The following is a 19155-nucleotide window of genomic DNA, read 5'->3' on the forward strand; positions in this document are numbered from 1 at the left end:
CAACCAGAAAATATCAGTTGTGGTGAGCCGAGAGAAGGTTCCCTTGTTGGGATTCAAAACATGAGTCACTATTTCCATGTCCTCTCTGTGACATGGTGAGGTCTCGTATCCTCACCTCGTAGGAATTCCTTAATGTATGTCCAAAGACAGTAAAAATTACATCTTGAAAATTTTGAGGGAGTTCCTCAAGGAGATCCATTGACCAATTTTCATTTATGCACCTCATCATGCTCGTGATGGTGGAGTTAAGGAGATTATTCAGAGTGGGTGTCTGAATAGATATGGGTGTTTTCTTCACCCACCCAAAACCCAAACCCAGGGTTTTTGGTCTTTATGACACTCTGTATAACACCAATGCCATGTCTTTGTTATTTGGTAGAAGCTGCAGCTACCCTGAAGGCATTCTCATCTATTCTAGGAGAAAAAAGAAAAAAAAATCCTTTTTGTACAAAAATTTCTTCAACTTTACATTGTCTTTTTTTTTTCTAGTCTAATGCAACCACTAATTAACCATTTGCCACAGTTGATGTCCGGAAGATGTAAACTCTTATCTCCTGGATTTTCTGAAATTTATGGTATATTTTCTGAAACGTCTGAAATGAGAAAAAACATCAATTGTTGTTTACAAGTGCGAAGGATTAAGTTCTCGGTTCTCCTCAATAGGGGTCCTGCAATTTGAATCCGGTGACTGTCTCAGATTCAGAACCGGGATCATTTGGTTGTCCAGATCTTTCCCAGTACCTATACAAGTTTTAATTTGTGCAAGATAGGTCGATTATTTTTGGTGTCCATTTCGATGCAATTTCTAGTGTTGGACTTTAGATTTTTGGATAGGTTTTAGGGTTAATAATCATCTTCTACCTCTGATTTAACAAAAATATAAACTAATTTACATCTCTTCTAGTCTCCAGACGGGCAAGAGATTTACAGAAACCTTCATCCACTCCCAATACACAAGCCACCATGAAGTAAATGTAGTAAAGAGGAAGTAAACAGTGAAAGAGGGAGAAAATTTCCCGAAAATGAGCAAGAATTATTATTCAATCCCAAAGAGAGTTTTGAGAGTCAATCAATTAGAATAAGGTATAATCATCCCTCTACAGAATAAAAAACCAAATGTGTCAAACACAGAAGTACAGTGCCAGAACCCAGAAATGGTGAGGAATCAAACAATATAAAAATTAAAAAAACCAACATCAACGCAGGAATGAATCCAGGTAGTAGTCGGAGACATCCAGTGGCGGCAAATCAATAAAGAAATCTTCCGATGGTAGCGAAATCTCGGATGAGGTAATTCCTACTTCTTCGGTATCCATAAGAAATATCTCAAGATCGTGATGCAGTTGGGTAGCCTCCACTCCGTCAATTACAGCAGCAAGTGCAGCCTCCAACGTCAACTGCTGCCCAGAGGCCGGCTTGGTCGCATTCAATTCGTCCGCTAGCTCCAGTATCGTGGCTTCTTCCTCCTCTAGATTGGCGATCAAAAGCTCGAGCTCATCAAGGGTGCATTGCTCCAAGTCGATGTTGTCCAAGGAGACAAAGGGATCTTCGTCTTCCACCGCCTATGGGATGTTCGTCTCGCCTTCGAGATAGCGCTACAACAAACCCACGTCTCCGAAGACAAAGCGCTTGCCGGTGGAAGAGAAGGAAACGACGGGGATGGAAGCGCCGATTAGAAGGGAGAGTTGCTCAGCTTTCTTGAACATTCCCTTCTTCCACTTGGAGAAGGTGACTTGCGAAGCTTGTCGATTCTCAATCTTCTTCATCTCCAGCTTTCTCTTTCCCATCCCCATTCTTTCACTTTTTTTCTTTCTCTGCACTCGCTGAAAATTTCTCTCTGTTAAAGAAACAACTGATTTCTTTACAAAGACGCAAAAAAAATTTAATGTTTATTTCATTTATTTTGTCTGATAAAAAATCTAGGAAGTCAGGTTGTCTTTCATTAGGAAATGAGTTGTCTTGCTGTAGCTTGTGTGAGACTTGATAAAATCCGGATAATAACTGACAGGATCTTGCTCAAGAGAAATATGATCATCACTATTACCAGTAATGATAATATTGTTGACATACACCAATAGAAACGGAACACACTTGCCAGTATTGAGAGTAAATAGGGAAGTATGAGAGTGAAAATTCTTGAAACCTGAACCCACAAGAAATTGATGCAGTTTATGATACCAAACCCATGGAGCCTATTTGAGACCATATACAACTTTACGAAGTTTGTAGACATAGGTCGGATGTTTTGTACCCTTTGGATGAAGAGATTTCTGTTATAAATTGTGTATAAATACTACTCTTAAATCAATGTAAAATGTGGTTCAATTCATCCTCTCATACTTTGTTGTGAAAATTTCTCTCCTTTATGTCGAATACAAGTTGCATAACAAAATCATTAAGAAAAAAAGAGAACATAAAGAGAGGCGAAAGAAAGTCTTCTTACTTCAAAATATCCTACACCGTACATTTCTCTTGCTTTGCTGCCTTGGTTCCCTGTTTCTTTTTCTGTTCAGCCTTTTGAACTTTAAAGGAAATCCCAAAAAATCACTTGATAATTGTCTTTATTTATTCAATAATTGAATCTTTGTCAAATCTAAGAGCTCCCTTCAGTCTTACAAACAAAAGAAAGATGAAAAGAAGAGGGACGAAGGAACTCACAACGAGCATTCTACTGTATAATAATCCATGCTACAGTGAGCCAAGTCCCAACACTCCTTTGTCATGGAAATTGTAGCTGCAATCAGGCCGCAAGTGGAAAAATTACCAGCAAAGTAAAGTCTTGGCAGCAGTTAGGCAAGAGTCGAATTGCTCGAGCTTGCTTGACTGCGCGCCTCGATTGAAAAAATCCTAGTAGCTAGCAAAATATTTGGCATATGCTACCAGAATTAAAGGGGATTGAGGATTACTGATGTCATGAGATGTCTTTATCTTCATTTGCTCCTCCATAGAGCGTTCTACTATAAAAATCCTCATTCACCTTTGGACATGCATCGAGATTCTTGGAGGAAGATAGTGCCAAAATATGGATTTCCGTCTAACGATATCGATTTTCTCTACGAGCTTCTCTTCCTCTTATCTTTCGACTCCCGTTTGTTTAAGAGGCTGAGGGGGCAGGGAGCATTTGCCATCTCAGCTAGTTTATGAGAAAAACTTGACCCCTGTTCCATTAACGTATATATTAGATTAGATAATATGGATATATAGCTAGAAATAGATAGATATATAGTCTTTCAAAATAAAAAGGTTTTAACGAAATAACAATGTGACCCTTGGTTTACTTTAGAATGACATTTGTTTTTCTAGACTAATGCAACCACTAATTAACCATTTGTCAAGTTTGATGTCCGGATGATGGAAACTCTATCTCCTATCTTTTTAGCAATTTATGGTATATTTTCTAACACGTCTGAAATGAGAAAAAACTTCAATTATTTACAACTGCGATGGTGAGGTGCTTATCGCGCTAAATCTATGAAATTCAAGGATGGCTACATGATTTCTTCTGGTCAACCAGTTAATGAATACATAGACACTGTAGTGATACATGTATTGCCTAGACACGTCAGCACCACTACTAAGAAATGTATAGAGATTAAATAATCTTCATTTGTTCGACCTAAAGTGAATAAAATGAATAAAATGAGCAATTATGTAGAAGAGGACTGCCCACAAATTATTTGTCAGCAAGATTAATCATTCCCTGTGCCTATACAAGTTTTAATTTGTGAAAGATAGGTCAATTAATTCTGATGTCCATTTTGATTCAATTTCTAGTGGTTTACTTTAGGTTTTTGGATGGGAAATGAGTTGTTTTGCAGTAGCTTGTTTGAGCCTGGATAAAATCCGGATAATAACTGAAAGGATCTTGCTCAAGAGAAATACGATCATCACTATTACCAGTAATGATAATATTGTTGACATACACCAATAGAAACGGAACATGCTTGCCAGTATTGAGAGTAAATAGGGAAGTATGAGAGTGAAAATTGTTGAAACCTGAACCCACAAGAAATTGATGCAGTTTATGATACCAAGCCCATGGAGCCTGTTTGAGACCATATACAACTTTATGAAGTTTGTAGACATAGGTTGGATGTTTTGTACCCTTTGGATGAAGAGGTGTCTGTTATAAATTGTGTATAAATACTACTCTTAAATCAATGTAAAATGTGGTTCAATTCATCCTCTCATACTTTGTTGTGAAAATTTCTCTCCTTTATGTCGAAAACAAGTTGCGTAACAAAATCATTAAGGAAAAAAGAGAACATAAAGATAGGCGAAAGAAAGTCTTCTAACTTCAAAATATCCTACTCCATACATTTCTCTTGCTTTGCTGCCTTGGTTCCCTGTTTCTTTTTCTGTTCAGCCTTTGAACTTTAAAGGAAATCCCAAAAAATCACTTGATAATTATCTTTATTCATTCAATAATTGAATCTTTGTCAAATCTAAGAGCTCCCTTCAGTCTTACAAACAAAAGAAAGATGAAAAGAAGAGGGACGAAGAAACTCACAATGAGCATTCTACAGTACAATAATCTATGCTACAGTGAGCCAAGTCCCAAGACTCCTTTGTCATGGAAATTGTAGCTGAAATCAGGCCGCAAATGGAAAAATTACCAGCAAAGTAAAGTCTTGGCAGCAGTTAGGCAAGAATCGAATTGCTCGAGCTTGCTTGATTGCACGCCTCTATCGAAAAAATCCTAGCAGCTACCAAAATATTTGGCACATGCTACCAGAATTAAAGGGGATTGAGGATTACTGATGTCATGAGATGTCTTTATCTTCATTTGCTCCTCCATAGAGCGTTCTACTGTAAAAATCATCATTCACCTTTGGACATGCATCGAGATTCTTGGAGGAAGATAGTGCCAAAATATGGATTTCCATCTAACGATATTGATTTTCTCTACGAGTTTCTCTTCCTCTTATCTTTCGACTCTCGTTTGTTTAAGAGGCTGAGGGGGCAGGGAGCATTTGCCATCTCGGCTAGTTTATGAGGAAAACTTGACCCCTGTTCCATTAACGTATATATTAGATTAGATAATATGGATATATAGCTAGAAATAGATAGATATATAGTCTTTCAAAATAAAATTTTTTTAATGAAATAACAATATGTTTAGAATGACATTTGTTTTTCTAGACTAATGCAACCACTAATTAACCATTTGTCAAGTTTTAAGTCCGGATGATGGAAACTCTATCTCCTATCTTTTCAGCAATTTATGGTATATTTTCTAACACGTCTGAAATGAGAAAAACGTCAATTTTTTACAACTGCAATGGTGAGGTGCCCATCGTGCCAAATCCATGAAATTCAAGGATGGCTACATGATTTCTTCTGGTCAACCAGTTAATGAATACATAGACACTGCAGTGATACATGTATTGCCTAGACACGTCAGCACTACTACTAAGAAATGCGTAGAGATTAATTAATCTTTATTTGTTAGACCTAAAGTGAATAAAATAAATAAAATGTGCAATTATGTAGAAGAGGACTGCCCACAAGTTATTAGTCAGCAAGATTAATCTTTCCCAGTACCTATACAAGTTTTAATTTGTGCAAGATATGTCGATTAATTCTGGTGTCCATTTTGATTCAATTTCTAGTGTTGTACTTTAGGTTTTTGGACAGGTTTTAGGGTTAATAATCGTCTTCTACCTTTGATATAAGAAAAATATAAACTAATTTACATCTCTTCTTAGTCTCCTGACGGGCAACAAATTTATAGAAACCTACATCCACTCCCATTACACAAGCAGCCATGAAGTAAATGCAGTAAAGAAGAAGCAAAGGGTGAAAATGAGCAAGAATTATTATTCAATCCCAAAGAGAGTTTTGGGAGTCAATTAATTAGAATCATCTTCTACATAATAAAAAACCAAACGTGTGAAACAGCAGAAATACAGTGCCTGAACCCAGAAATGGTGAGTAACCAAACAGTATAAAAATTAAAAAAACCCAACATCAACGCAGGAATGAATCCAGGTAGTAGTCGGAGACATCCAGTGGCGGCAAATCATTAAAGAAATCTTCGTCGGAGACATCCAGTGGCGGCAAATCATTAAAGAAATCTTCGTCGGAGACATCCAGTGGCGGCAAATCATTAAAGAAATCTTCCGATGGTAGCGAAATCTCGGACGAGGTATTTCCTTCTTCTTCAGTGTCCATAAGAAATATCTCAAGATCCTGGTGCAGTTGGGTAGCCTCCACTCCGTCAATTACAGCAGCAGGTGCAGCCTCCAATGTCAACTGCTGCCCAGAGGCCGGCATGGTCGCATTCAATTCGTCCGCGAGCTCCAGTATCGTGGCTTCTTCCTCCTGCATATTGGCGATCAAAAGCTCGAGCTCATCAAGGGTGCATTGCTCCAAGTCGATGTTGTCCAAGGAGACAAAGGGATCTTCGTCTTCCACCGCCTTTGGGATGTTCGTCTCGCCTTCGAGATAGCGCTGCAACAAACCCTCGTCTCCGAAGACAAAGGGCCTGCCGGCGGGAGAGAAGGCAACGACGAAGACGGAAGCGCCGGTTAGAAGGGAGAGTTGCTCAGCTTTCTTGAACAGTCCCTTCTTCCGCTTGGAGAAGGTGACTTGCAAAGCTTGTCGATTCTCAATCTTCTTCATCTCCAGCTTTCTCTTTCCCATCCCCATTCTTTAACTTTTTTTCTTTCTCTGCTCTCGCTGAAAATTTCCCTCTGTTAAAGAAATAACATAGCAGATCAACTGATTTCTTTACCGTTTATTTCATATATTTTGTGTGATAAAAAATCTAGGAAGGCAGTAGGAAATGAGTTGTCTTGCAGTAGCTTGAAACCGTTGATAAAATCCGGATAATAACTGACGGGATCTTGCACAAGAGATTTGGTTTTAATAATCTCAGGGTTGTAATCGTAATCTCGGGGCATAAACTGAATCCAGGTAATTATCGTCTTTGCTGTCCTAACAGACACAACGGTTTTGAAATACAACGGTTTCAGCAAGTTAAACCGTATGGCTGTAAGAAGAGTCGCATTTTTGTGTAGTTTTGCCCGGTAAATCTTACGAAAATGAGTCAAGAATTTAATCTTCCGGCTGTTTCTAACTGTGAGGTCTATACCGAACTTTTGGAGCATTTGTCCTGTTTCTGTAGTTTTTGTCTTCATATGACTGAAGATTTTCTGACATTGTAGACTTTGTTACTTGGCACATTTTTATGTTAAATAGAGTGACATTTATTTGATTTTAGCAGATTAAGAGCATTGCGATGGACAAGAAGAGTTGGGAGTGGACGAAGTAAATTCAGTTCTTGCAGGGGAGGATTCTGCTTCTGTAAGGAGTTCCGAGGCAACTCACAACAGAGCCAATAAAGGATGAAGAAATTCATCAAGAAATACAGTCTGAATCTTATGAAGAACAAATTACAGAAAGAGAAGACGTCAACCAAGCATGATGCTCACAGAAAGATGATGCAGCTATAGTTATCCAGTCGGCATTCTGGTTTGCTTATGCTTCCTAAACATTGTATCTACTAATAGCTACAAAAGCCATCTAGGTATTAGCATCATAAATGATGTAATCCAATAGAAATTATGCAGCATGATTCTTAAATTGGGCAATTGGTTGACAGTCATGCTGAAAGAAATAGCCTCTTGGAAAAGAAATTCTGATGGTCTAACATCAAGAGGCATGCCCTTAAGAAGTGGCTGACTCAAGACTTTCAGAGTTTCACCTATCCACAATGAGGCTAACTGATCTTGTTGGATTTTCAAGTCAAGGGTTTCTTTTTAGTGACTTTACTTGGGTGATTCTGAAAAGCCATTTTGCTGCTGTCTTTCTATCAGGCCAGGCGTCAGTTCCAAGAAACCAGAGGGTTCTGTAAAAGGGAGAGTAGTGAAGAAAGCAAACCATTCACCGAGTCTGGAGGCACATCAGTTGAAGTCGAAACTGGTGCTTCAACTGAAAAATACATGAAACTGCCCCTTTTCATCCTCGAGTACATCAGAAGTCCAAAACCCAAATCTCCAAGCAGAAGGTATTACACATGCCAACTCTTCTCACTTGAAACTGACATGTACATGTAAATTGAAACTACACTGCCTGCTTGAGACCTTAAAGGGAAAGTTCTGCATGTATATTTCATAGTATGACATCAAAATTTTGTCGAACCACATGTAAAACTATTATTTAATTATGAAAAGTTCTGTCTCTATTCCTCTTAAATAATACTTGGGTAAATTGAAGTGAACTCATAACATAAGCAATCATACTAGGAAATGAGAAATCTGATTTCTGTAGTAGGCATATAAACAAGTTGTCAACACATATATTGGGATCTAACAGATAGGAACTGCCGATAGGTAAGCTGATGGTACTTTTGAAATTGCCACTCTAGAAGTAGCCATAACTTGGAATTGTCTCCATCGAATAGTTCTGTCTAATAGAATTTTTTTATTTATATTCAAGGAGAAGATGACCAATTGAGTAAGAGTTAGTTCAATCTAATAGATTTAAGGCCCAGAATAGCAGATGGTAAAATACTTGCAAGCTGATAGAATTATATAACTTGTTTGGAATTGGTATTTCAACTCAGACCAGCGTGATTGTCAAAAACAAATGAACGAAAAGAAAATTGAATTTTTAGAAAAATTGTTCACCTTGAATGATGCCATGCGAAGGAAGAATGGAACGACAGCACAGTGAGTAGCAATATAGCAAAGTTAAGAATCCAAGACAGGCCTGGAGGTAACAACAAGGCGTGAGAGAGCATTGGCTTATGCATTTTCACAACAGGTAAGTCTAGGTTTCTCAAGGACACTGATCTGTTTATTTTCGACTTATCGACTCTAATTTCTGTGTATGTTCAGAGTAAAGACTCAAGTATCCAAATGTTCTACTTCTTGACAGCTAAGAACATGTACATCCAAAAAGAAACAAGCCCAATCAGACTCCAGGCAACCCAACTTGGGGATGGAGCTGGTTAGAGAGGTGGACGGCAACCTGCCAGCCAGAATCCTCTGTTGAAGATCTAAGAAGCAACTCACTACAGTCATCAAGCTTCATTCAATACCAAGAAGAAAGATGATGTGGGAGGAGAAGAAAAGTAGAGCTGCGGATCCAATGAAATAACAGTTGGACTGGATGGTGTGATAGTAAATGGAGAAACCAGTAATGATGGACATGGACCACTGTGCAAACAGGCTCAAAGCAGCAAGAACTGTGTCAAGACGAAAGACAGTGCCAAGTTGCCAACACACAACAGCGCCAACCAAGGTACAGTAGCTGCACTCCTTGGTTCTCACATATTATACTTTGACAAACTTATATTTGCATCGAATGGTTGCTGGAGTCTCTACTGAAGTCAATGTCACTTAATACAGTATACTCACTGACTCTCCATGAAAGATTATGACAAAACATGTTGTTGGTGAGTCCCTTCATCTGCTTTCCTGGAAATCAGTTATTAATCAGTGTATAAGATATGCATCTCAGGACAGAAGCAAACTAGACGGGGCCATTTCATTAGATCTCTTTCGTACTCCATTTACTGATAGATGTTAAAAATATTGAGCTTAAGAAGTTAATACAAGGAAGAATTGCTAACCAGTGCTTCTTACCCTTTAATAGGAAATGATGGGGGATTGAATCTTGAGAAAGGTCTGTTTAAATAAGTTGAAACCATCAGCATTTACCATTTCTTGGAGACTTTGGGTTCTTTCACGATCTATTCACAGTGAAATCCTAAGATTAATTGTGTGGACGAGCGCCTAAGATGGTCATATACTCTTAATGATATTAGCTCCATGATGTAAAATTTAGTTACATCAGTTTTAATACCTTGCAAGCGTACGAATCGTTCATGTAATTTAGCGGGAAGCGAGGGTGATATCCACAGGGAGGACTGAATTTTGTGTATTCTTCAGTCAACTAGCCTAACCAAATATGATGAATTAATATTAACTAAACACTAATTATATCCTAAATTATTAAGTAATCATCTGGTTAACTACCTGCACAACAGGAAACGTCAACTTTGGATTTTACGGTAATTCGTGCCTCTCTCGAGCGCCACGTAACCACAGATCCGATTTCTCAATCCTTGCGTTAGAGTGAAAGACAGAAATCGGATTAAAATACCAAAATCCAACCTCAATTATAATCTTACCCTAATTAGCTAATTTAATCAAATATCCGAAAAACAAATATTCAATAAACATTAATTATCAAATCAGATTCAATAAACATTCAAAACTTAAGTTCAAACTATATAAAAAATGAAATTCAAATATTATGAACTACTCCCCTTCTTCTTCCTCTCGCTCGGTCAGCAACTCGTTCTCACGGGTGCTGTAATTTCCCGAGATTAATGGCTTCGGGTAGCAAGAGTGAGTGGCCGGAGGTAGAGACGATGCCGGCGACGAAGGTTAGAAGCCGACGGACGAAGGTAACGTCTGGCGAAGAACGAAACAGAGCTTACGTTCTCTAACCGGCTCTCTCGAGTCTCGGTCGGAGTCGGAATAGCTCCGGGAATGGTCGAAAATATGTAATAGACACCGGAGGATAGTCGGAAAGCGGAAGTGGCACCGGAGAAGCCCTCTCGGGTCACTTCTCGGCTTGGCGAGCGGCAACTGTCGAACTCACCTCGACGGAGACTCTCTTGAGCTCTCCTCGGGTTTTTTCTCGGTTGCTGGACGGTGGTGGACGACGGTGGACGACGGTGGCAAACTCCTCTCGGGTCTCCCCTGTTTCCAGTGCTTTGTTCTGGTCGACGCACCCTCTGTTTTCTCTTTACGCTCCTTCTGTTTTCTCTTTACGCTCCTACTCTCGTCGACACCCCTCTTCCCTTTAATACCCTCTTATTTATTTTAAAACGATTTGACCTAAAAATCACCTCCATTTCACTAAGGGCATTTTGGTAAATATCTCCTTCTCCACCAAAATTCTCCTGAAATTCCATAATTGAATCTATAAAAAGCATTTTAGGAAAAAATAAACCTTAAAAACAATGAAATATAATTCAGGAGAGAAAAATATGCAATATCGACAGTGATTAATGCCAAATTCAATAAATGCTCATTTCATTTGAAAACTGATAAATAACCACCTATAACACAATTATAAAGGTTATTCTATTATAATTAACCTAGTTCTCATGTCAGAATATGACATCTATCACTGTACCTAGTAAATTAAGTAATTTTAACAATTTTTTTATTTATATAAATTAAGGATTTTAACAATACATTTGATTTCAAATTTGTGAGAGAGAATTTAGCTATTAAAAAATTAAAAATAAGGATATTATAAAATTAAGATTCTTTTTTTTCATTTATATTGATTAATTATGTTAAATAACTAATTATTTATAAAAATTATTAATAAATTTAAAACTTGTTAAAATTATTTATTAATTTAAACAAATCAAACTATCTAAAATAAACTAAGATTTTATTTTTATATGCATGTGCCTTTTGATTCAAAGTGCTTTTGTGAATTTTACGCTTTCGTACACTAGAAAGAACTCGCACTATTCTTAATTTATATATTTAATTAAATTAAAAAATCTCAATCAAACGTATTTATTTATTAATTTAAAAAAGTTAATATTTATCTTAGTTTATCTTATTAAAATTAAATCTATCAGTGTAATTTTATGTAAAATAACCTTTTTTTATTTATATAAATTAAAGATTTTAAATATATATTTGATTTCAAATTTGTGAGAGAGAATTTAGCTATTAAAAAATTAAAAATACGGAAATTAAAAAATTAAGTATATTTTATCATTTATATTGATAAATTATGTCAAATAACTAATTATTAATAAAAATTATTAATAAATTAAAAACTTGTTAAAATTATTTACTAATTTAAAACATATTAAAATTATTTTATTTTAAACAAATCAAACTATCTAAAATATTTGAAGATTTTATTTTTATCTGCATGTGCCTTTTGATTCAAATTGCTTTTGTGAATGTTACTCTTTCATACGCCATATAGAACTCTCGGTACTCTTAATTTATATATTTTATTAAATTAAAAAATTTTAATTTAATGTATTTATTTATTAGTTTTTAAAAATTAAAATTTATCTCAATTTATCTTATAAGAATTAAATCTATCAGAGTAATTTTATGTAAAATAACCTCTTTTTTATTTATAAAAATTAAGGATTTTAACAATTTATTATATTTAAAATTTGTGAGAGAGAATTTAGCTAATAAAAAATTAAAAATACGGATATTATAAATTTTTTTAATTTTTATCATTTATATTGATAAATTAATTTAAATAAATAATTATTTATAAAAATTATTAATAAATTAAAAACTAGTAAAATTTATTTATTAATTTAAAACATGTTAAAAAAATTTTATTTTAAACAAATGAAACTATCTAAAATAAATTAAGATTTTATTTTTATCTGCATGTGCCTTTTGATTCAAAGTGCTTTTGTGAATTTTACGCTTTCGTACGCTAGAGAGAACTCTCGGTTCTCTTAATTTATATATTTAATTAAATTAAAAAATCATAATTTAATAACTTTATTTATTAGTTTAAAAAATTTACAATTTAACTTTGTTTATCTTATAAAAATTAAATCTATCAGAGTAATTTTATGTAAAATAACGACTTTTTTATTTATATAAATTAAGGATTTTAACAATTTATTTGATTTCAAATTTGTGAGAGAGAATTTAGCTATGAAAAAATTAAAAATACGGATATTATAAAATTAAGTAATTTTTATCATTTATATTGATAAATTATGTTAAGTAACTAATTATTTAAAAAAATTATTAAATAAATTAAAAAAATTTTAATATTATTTTTTAATTTGAAACATGTTAAAATTATTTTATTTTAAGCAAATCAAACTATCTAAAATAAAAGAAGATTTTATTTTTATCTGCATGTGCCTTTTGATTCAAAGTGCTTTTATGAATTTTACGCTTTCGTACGCTAGAAAGAACTCTCGGTACTCTTAATTTATATATTTAATTAAATTAAAAAATATAAATTTAATGTATTTATTTATTAGTTTAAAAAATTTAAAATTTATCTTAGTTTATCTTATAAAAATTAAATCTATCATAGTAATTTTATGTAAAATAACCTCTTTTTTATTTATATAAAATTAGGATTTTAACAATATATTTGATTTCAAATTTGCGAGAGAGAATTTAGCTATTAAAAAATTAAAAATGCGGATATTATAAAATTAAGTAATATTTATTAATTTGAAACATTTTAAAATTATTTTATTTTAAACAAATCAATCTATCTAAAATAAAGTAAGATTTTTTTTATTTGCATGTGTCTTTTGATTCAAAGTGCTTTTGTGAATTTTACGCTTTCGTACGCTAGAAAGAAATCTCGGTACTCTTAATTTATATATTTAATTAAATTAAAAACTCTTAATTTTATTAATTTATATATTAGTTTAAAAAAGTTTAAATTTATCTTAGTTTATCTTATAAAAATTAAATCTATCAGAGTAATTTTATGTAAAATAACCTCTTTTTTATTTATATAAATTAAGGATTTTAACAATTTATTATATTTCAAATTTGTGTGAGATAAATTATCTATTAAAAAATTAAAAATACGGATTATATAAAATTTAGTAACTTTTATCATTTATATTGATAAATTATGTTAAATAACTAATTATTTATAAAAATTATTAATAAATTAAAACTTGTAAAAATTATTTATTAATTTAAAACATGTTATAATTATTTTATTTTAAACAAATGAAACTATCTAAAATAAACTAAGATTTTATTTTTTTGTGCATGTGCCTTTTTATTCAAAGTGCTTTTGTGAATTTTACGCTTTTGTTCGCTAGAAAGAACTCTCGGTACTCTTAATTTATATATTGAATTAAAATAAAAATCTTAATTTAATGTATTTATTTATTAGTTTAAAAAATTTAAAATTTATCTTAGTTTATGTTATAAAAATTAAATCTATCATAGTAATGTTATGTAAAATAACCTCTTTTTATTTATATAAATTAAAGATTTTAACAATTTATTTGATTTCAAATTTGTGAGAGAGAATTTAGCTATTAAAAAAATTAAAAATTCGGTTATTATAAAATTAAGTAATTTTTATCATTTATAATGATAAACTATGTTAAATAAATAATTATTTATAAAAATTATTAATAAGTTAAAAACATGTTTAAATTATTTATTAATTTAAAACATGTTAAAATTATTTTATTTTAAAAAAATCAAACTATGTAAAATAAACTAAGAATTTATTTTTATCTGCATGTGCCTTTTCATTCAAAGTGCTTTTATGAATTTTACTCTTTAGTAAGCTAGAAAGAAGTTCCAATGATTACAAAATGTGTACAAGTATCAAACAAAAAACATATAAGTATAATCATGTACACGGGAGGAAAAAAAAAGGGTAGATCCTATGGTCAACTAGGATGAAGGCGGAAGTCGACTGAGGATGATGTCAAACTGCTGCTCCATCATTTGCAGCCGTGTCATCATGTCATGGTGGGAAACAATTGTTACTTGAGTAAGCCGAACATCATCGATGACTTCTACAAGAGTAGAGAGATGATCAGTAGACGATGATGCACCCTCTTCCATTCTTTTCCCCTTTGCAAATTCTTATTGTTCCTAGAGAGGCTTGAGACTCATCTTGTCTCTGGAAGTGGCTTATTGTGGGGTTTTCTCCTTGGGTATATTTTCTTAATGAATCCACTGTCCACACCACTTGACAAATCCAAAAATTTCCAACTTTGATTTCTCTTATGGACATCTTCCTTGTCATGTCCATAGAAACCTCATTCGAGAGGTCTATGCCACTTTGGAGAAGGGTGATGGTAATCTCTTGTGCGAATAGTAGATTGCCCGCCTTTGAGTTAACAACTACATCGGCCATCCTATTGGCCATGAAATATCCATAATCCAGAGTGACCCTCTAGAAGATAGTCATCAACCAGAAAATATCAGTTGTGGTGAGCCGAGAGAAGGTTCCCTTCTTGGGATTCAAAACATGAGTCACTATTTCCATGTCCTCTTTGTGACATGGTGAGGTCTCGTATCCTTCCCTCGTAGGAATTCCTTAATGTATGTCCAAAGACAGTAAAAATTACATCTTAAAAATTTTGAGGGAGTTCCTCAAGGAGATCCATTGACCAATTTTCATTTATGTACCTCATCATGCTCGTGATGGTGGAGTTAAGGAGATTATTCAGAATGGGTGTCTGAATAGATATGGGTGTTTTCTTCACCCACCCAAAATCCAAACCCAGGGTTTTTGGTCTTTATGACACTCTGTATAACACCAATGCCATGTCTTTGTTATTTGGTAGAAGCTACAGCTATCCTGAAGGCATTCTCATCTGTTCTAGGAGAAAAAAGAAAAAAAAATCCTTTTTGTACTAAAATTTCTTCAACTTTACATTGTCTTTTTTTTTTCTAGTCTAATGCAACCACTAATTAACCATTTGCCACAGTTGATGTCCAGAAGATGTAAACTCTTATATCCTGGTTTTCTGTAATTTATGGTATATTTTCTGACACGTCTGAAATGAGAAAAAACATCAATTGTAGTTTACAAGTGCGAAGGATTAAGTTCTCGGTTCTCCTCAATAGGGGTCCTGCAATCTGAATCTAGTGACTGTCTCGGATTCAGAAACGGGATCATTTGGTTGTCCAGATCTTTCCCAGTACCTATACAAGTTTTAATTTGTGCAAGATAGGTCGATTATTTCTGGTGTCCATTTCGATGCAATTTCTAGTGTTGGACTTTAGATTTTTGGATAGGTTTTAGGGTTAATAATCGTCTTCTACCTATGATTTAACAAAAATATAAACTAATTTACATCTCTTCTAGTCTCGAGACGGGCAAGAGATTTACAGAAACCTTCATCCACTCCCAATACACAAGCCACCATGAAGTAAATGTAGTAAAGAGGAAGTAAACGGTGAAAGAGGGAGAAAATTTCCCGAAAATGAGCAAGAATTATTATTCAATCCCAAAGAGAGTTTTGAGAGTCAATCAATTAGAATAAGGTATAATCATCCCTCCACAAAATAAAAAACCAAATGTGTCAAACACAAAAGTACAGTGCCAGAATCCAGAAATGGTGAGGAATCAAATAGTATAAAAATTAAAAAAAAACAACATCAACGCAGGAATGAATCCAGGTAGTAGTCGGAGACATCCAGTGGCGGCAAATCAATAAAGAAATCTTCCGATGGTAGCAAAATCTCGGATGAGGTAATTCCTACTTCTTCGGTATCCATAAGAAATATCTCAAGATCGTGATGCAGTTGGGTAGCCTCCACTCCGTCAATTACAGCAGCAGGTGCAGCCTCCAACGTCAACTGCTGCCCAGAGGCCGGCTTGGTCGCATTCAATTCATCCGCTAGCTCCAGTATCGTGGCTTCTTCCTCCTCCAGATTGGAGATCAAAAGCTCGAGCTCTTCAATGGTGCATTTCTCCAAGTCGATGTTGTCCAAGGAGACAAAGGGATCTTCGTCTTCCACCACCTATGGGATGTTTGTCACGCCTTCGAGATAGCGCTACAACAAACCCTCGTCTCCGAAGACAAAGCGCTTTCTGGCGGGAGAGAAGGGAACGACGAGGATGGAAGCGCCGATTAGAAGAGAGAGTTGCTCAGCTTTCTTGAACAGTCCCTTCTTCCGCTTGGAGAAGGTGACTTGTGAAGCTTGTCGATTCTCAATCTTCTTCATCTCCAGCTTTCTCTTTCACATCCCAATTCTTTCACTTTTTTTCTTTCTCTGCACTCGCTGAAAATTTCTCTCTGTTAAAGAAACAACTGATTTCTTTACAAAGACACAAAAAAAATTTACTGTTTATTTCATTTATTTTGTCTGATAAAAAATCTAGGAAGTCGGGTTGTCTTTCATTAGGAAATGAGTTGTCTTGCAGTAGCTTGTGTGAGCCTTGATAAAATCCTGATAATAACTGACAGGATCTTGCTCAAGAGAAATATGATCATCACTATTACCAGTAATGATAATATTGTTGACATACACCAATAGAAACGGAACATACTTGCCAGTATTGAGAGTAAATAGGGAAGTATGAGAGTGATAATTCTTGAAACCTGAACCCGCAAGAAATTGATGCAGTTTATGAAACCAAACCCATGGAGCCTGTTTGAGACCATATACAACTTTATGAAGTTTGTAGACATAGGTTGGATGTTTTGTACCCTTTGGATGAAGAGATTTCTGTTATAAATTGTGTATAAATACTACTCTTAAATCAATGTAAAATGTGGTTCAATTCATCCTCTCATACTTTGTTGTGAAAATTTCTCTCCTTTACGTCCAATACAAGTTGCATAACAAAATCATTAAGGAAAAAGAGAACATAAAGAGAGGCGAAAGAAAGTCTTCTTACTTCAAAATATCCTACTCCATACATTTCTCTTGCTTTGCTGCCTTGGTTCCCTGTTTCTTTTTCTGTTCAGCCTTTTGAACTTTAAAGGAAATCCCAAAAAATTACTTGATAATTGTCTTTATTCATTCAATAATTGAATCTTTGTCAAATCTAAGAGCTCCCTTCAGTCTTACAAACAAAAGAAAGATGAAAAGAAGCGGGACGAAGGAACTCACAATGAGCATTCTACTGTACAATAATCCATGCTACAGTGAGCCAAGTCCCAAGACTCCTTTGTCATGGAAATTGTAGCTGCAATCAGGCCGCAAATGGAAAAATTACCAGCAAAGTAAAGTCTTGGAAGTAGTTAGGCAAGAATCAAATTGCTCGAGCTTGCTTGACTGCGCGCCTCAATCGAAAAAATCCTAGTAGCTAGCAAACTATTTGGCATATGCTACCAAAATTAAAGGGGATTGAGGATTATTGATGTCATGAGATGTCTTTATCTTCATTTGCTCCTCCATAGAGCGTTCTACTATAAAAATCCTCATTCACCTTTGGACATGCATCGAGATTCTTTGAGGAAGATAGTGCCAAAATATGGATTTCCGTCTAACGATATCGATTTTCTCTACGAGCTTCTCTTCCTCTTATCTTTCGACTCCCGTTTGTTTAAAGAGGCTGAGGGGGCAGAGAGCATTTGCCATCTCAGCTAGTTTCTGAGAAAAACTTGACCCCTATTCCATTAACATATATATTAGATTAGATAATATGGATATATAGCTAGAAATAGATAGATATATAGTCTTTCAAAATAAAAAGGTTTTAACGAAATAACAATATGACCCTTGGTTTACTTTAGAATGACATTTGTTTTTCTAGACTAATGCAACCACTAATTAACCATTTGTCAAGTTTGATGTCCGGATGAGGGAAATTCTATCTCCTATCTTTTTATCAATTTTTGGTATATTTTCTAACACGTTTGAAATGAAAAAAATGTCAATTATTTACAACTGCGATGGTGAGGTGCCTATCTTGCCAAATCTATGAAATTCAAGGATGGCTACATGATTTCTTCTGGTCAACCAGTTAATGAATACATAGACACTGTAGTGATACATGTATTGCCTAGACACGTCAGCACCACTACTAAGAAATGTATAGAGATTAAATAATCTTCACTTGTTCGACCTAAAGTGAATAAAATGAATAAAATGAGCAATTATGTAGAAGAGGACTGCCCACAAGTTATTAGTCAGCAAGATTAATCTTTCCCAGTACCTATACAAGTTTTAATTTTTTAAAGATAGGTCGATTATTTCTGATCTCCATTTTGATTCAATTTCTAGTGGTTTACTTTAGGTTTTTGGACGGGAAATGAGTTGTTTTGCAGTAGCTTGTTTGAGCCTTGATAAAATCCGGATAATAACTGAAAGGATCTTGCTCAAGAGACATACGATCATCACTATTACCAGTAATGATAATATTGTTGACATACACCAATAGAAACGGAACATGCTTGCCAGTATTGAGAGTAAATAGGGAAGTATGAGAGAGAAAATTCTTGAAACCTGAACCCACAAGAAATTGATGCAGTTTATGATACCAAGCCCATGGAGCCTATTTGAGACCATATACAACTTTATGAAGTTTTTAGACATAGGTTGGATGTTTTGTACCTTTTGGATGAAGAGGTTTTTGTTATAAATTGTGTATAAATACTACTCTTAAATCAATGTAAAATGTGGTTCAATTCATCCTCTCATACTTTGTTGTGAAAATTTCTCT

The 19155-nt window shown here is 34.4% G+C and overlaps 2 protein-coding genes and 1 pseudogene across 2 annotated transcripts; 1 reads left to right on the forward strand and 2 right to left on the reverse strand.

Annotated features, from left to right (window-relative positions):
- Positions 1–5970: 5970 nt before the first annotated feature.
- Positions 5971–6651, reverse strand: LOC137965158 (MADS-box transcription factor 2-like). The gene has a single exon (XM_068811540.1). It carries the CDS (start codon positions 6649–6651, stop codon positions 5971–5973), a length of 681 nt encoding a protein of 226 aa, XP_068667641.1.
- A 698-nt stretch (positions 6652–7349) lies between these two features.
- Positions 7350–9449, forward strand: LOC137965159 (protein IQ-DOMAIN 33-like; annotated as a pseudogene).
- A 6690-nt stretch (positions 9450–16139) lies between these two features.
- On the reverse strand, positions 16140–16709 carry LOC137965160 (MADS-box protein SVP-like). Its single transcript, XM_068811541.1, has 2 exons — positions 16566–16709; positions 16140–16505 (listed from the first exon to the last, which is right to left on the reverse strand). The coding sequence occupies exons 1-2, from the start codon at positions 16707–16709 to the stop codon at positions 16140–16142; spliced, it is 510 nt and encodes a 169-aa protein (XP_068667642.1).
- Between the last annotated feature and the right edge of the window lie 2446 nt (positions 16710–19155).

The sequence above is a fragment of the Aristolochia californica genome, unplaced genomic scaffold, assembly GCF_029961685.1.
Source record: "Aristolochia californica isolate CCGP_79_NKW_82.1479 unplaced genomic scaffold, dmAriCali1.0.hap1 SCAF_5, whole genome shotgun sequence".
Classification (NCBI taxonomy): domain Eukaryota; kingdom Viridiplantae; phylum Streptophyta; class Magnoliopsida; order Piperales; family Aristolochiaceae; genus Aristolochia; species Aristolochia californica.

Excerpts from the sequence above, each read along its gene's own strand:
- LOC137965158 (XM_068811540.1), bottom strand. The coding sequence starts at position 6,651 with ATGGGGATGGGAAAGAGAAAGCTGGAGATGAAGAAGATTGAGAATCGA.
- LOC137965160 (XM_068811541.1), bottom strand. The coding sequence starts at position 16,709 with ATGAAGAAGATTGAGAATCGACAAGCTTCACAAGTCACCTTCTCCAAG. Across the intron at positions 16,506-16,565 it reads CTCCCGCCAGAAAGCGCTTT|GTGGTGGAAGACGAAGATCC; the intron begins GTCTTCGGAGAC and ends AACATCCCATAG.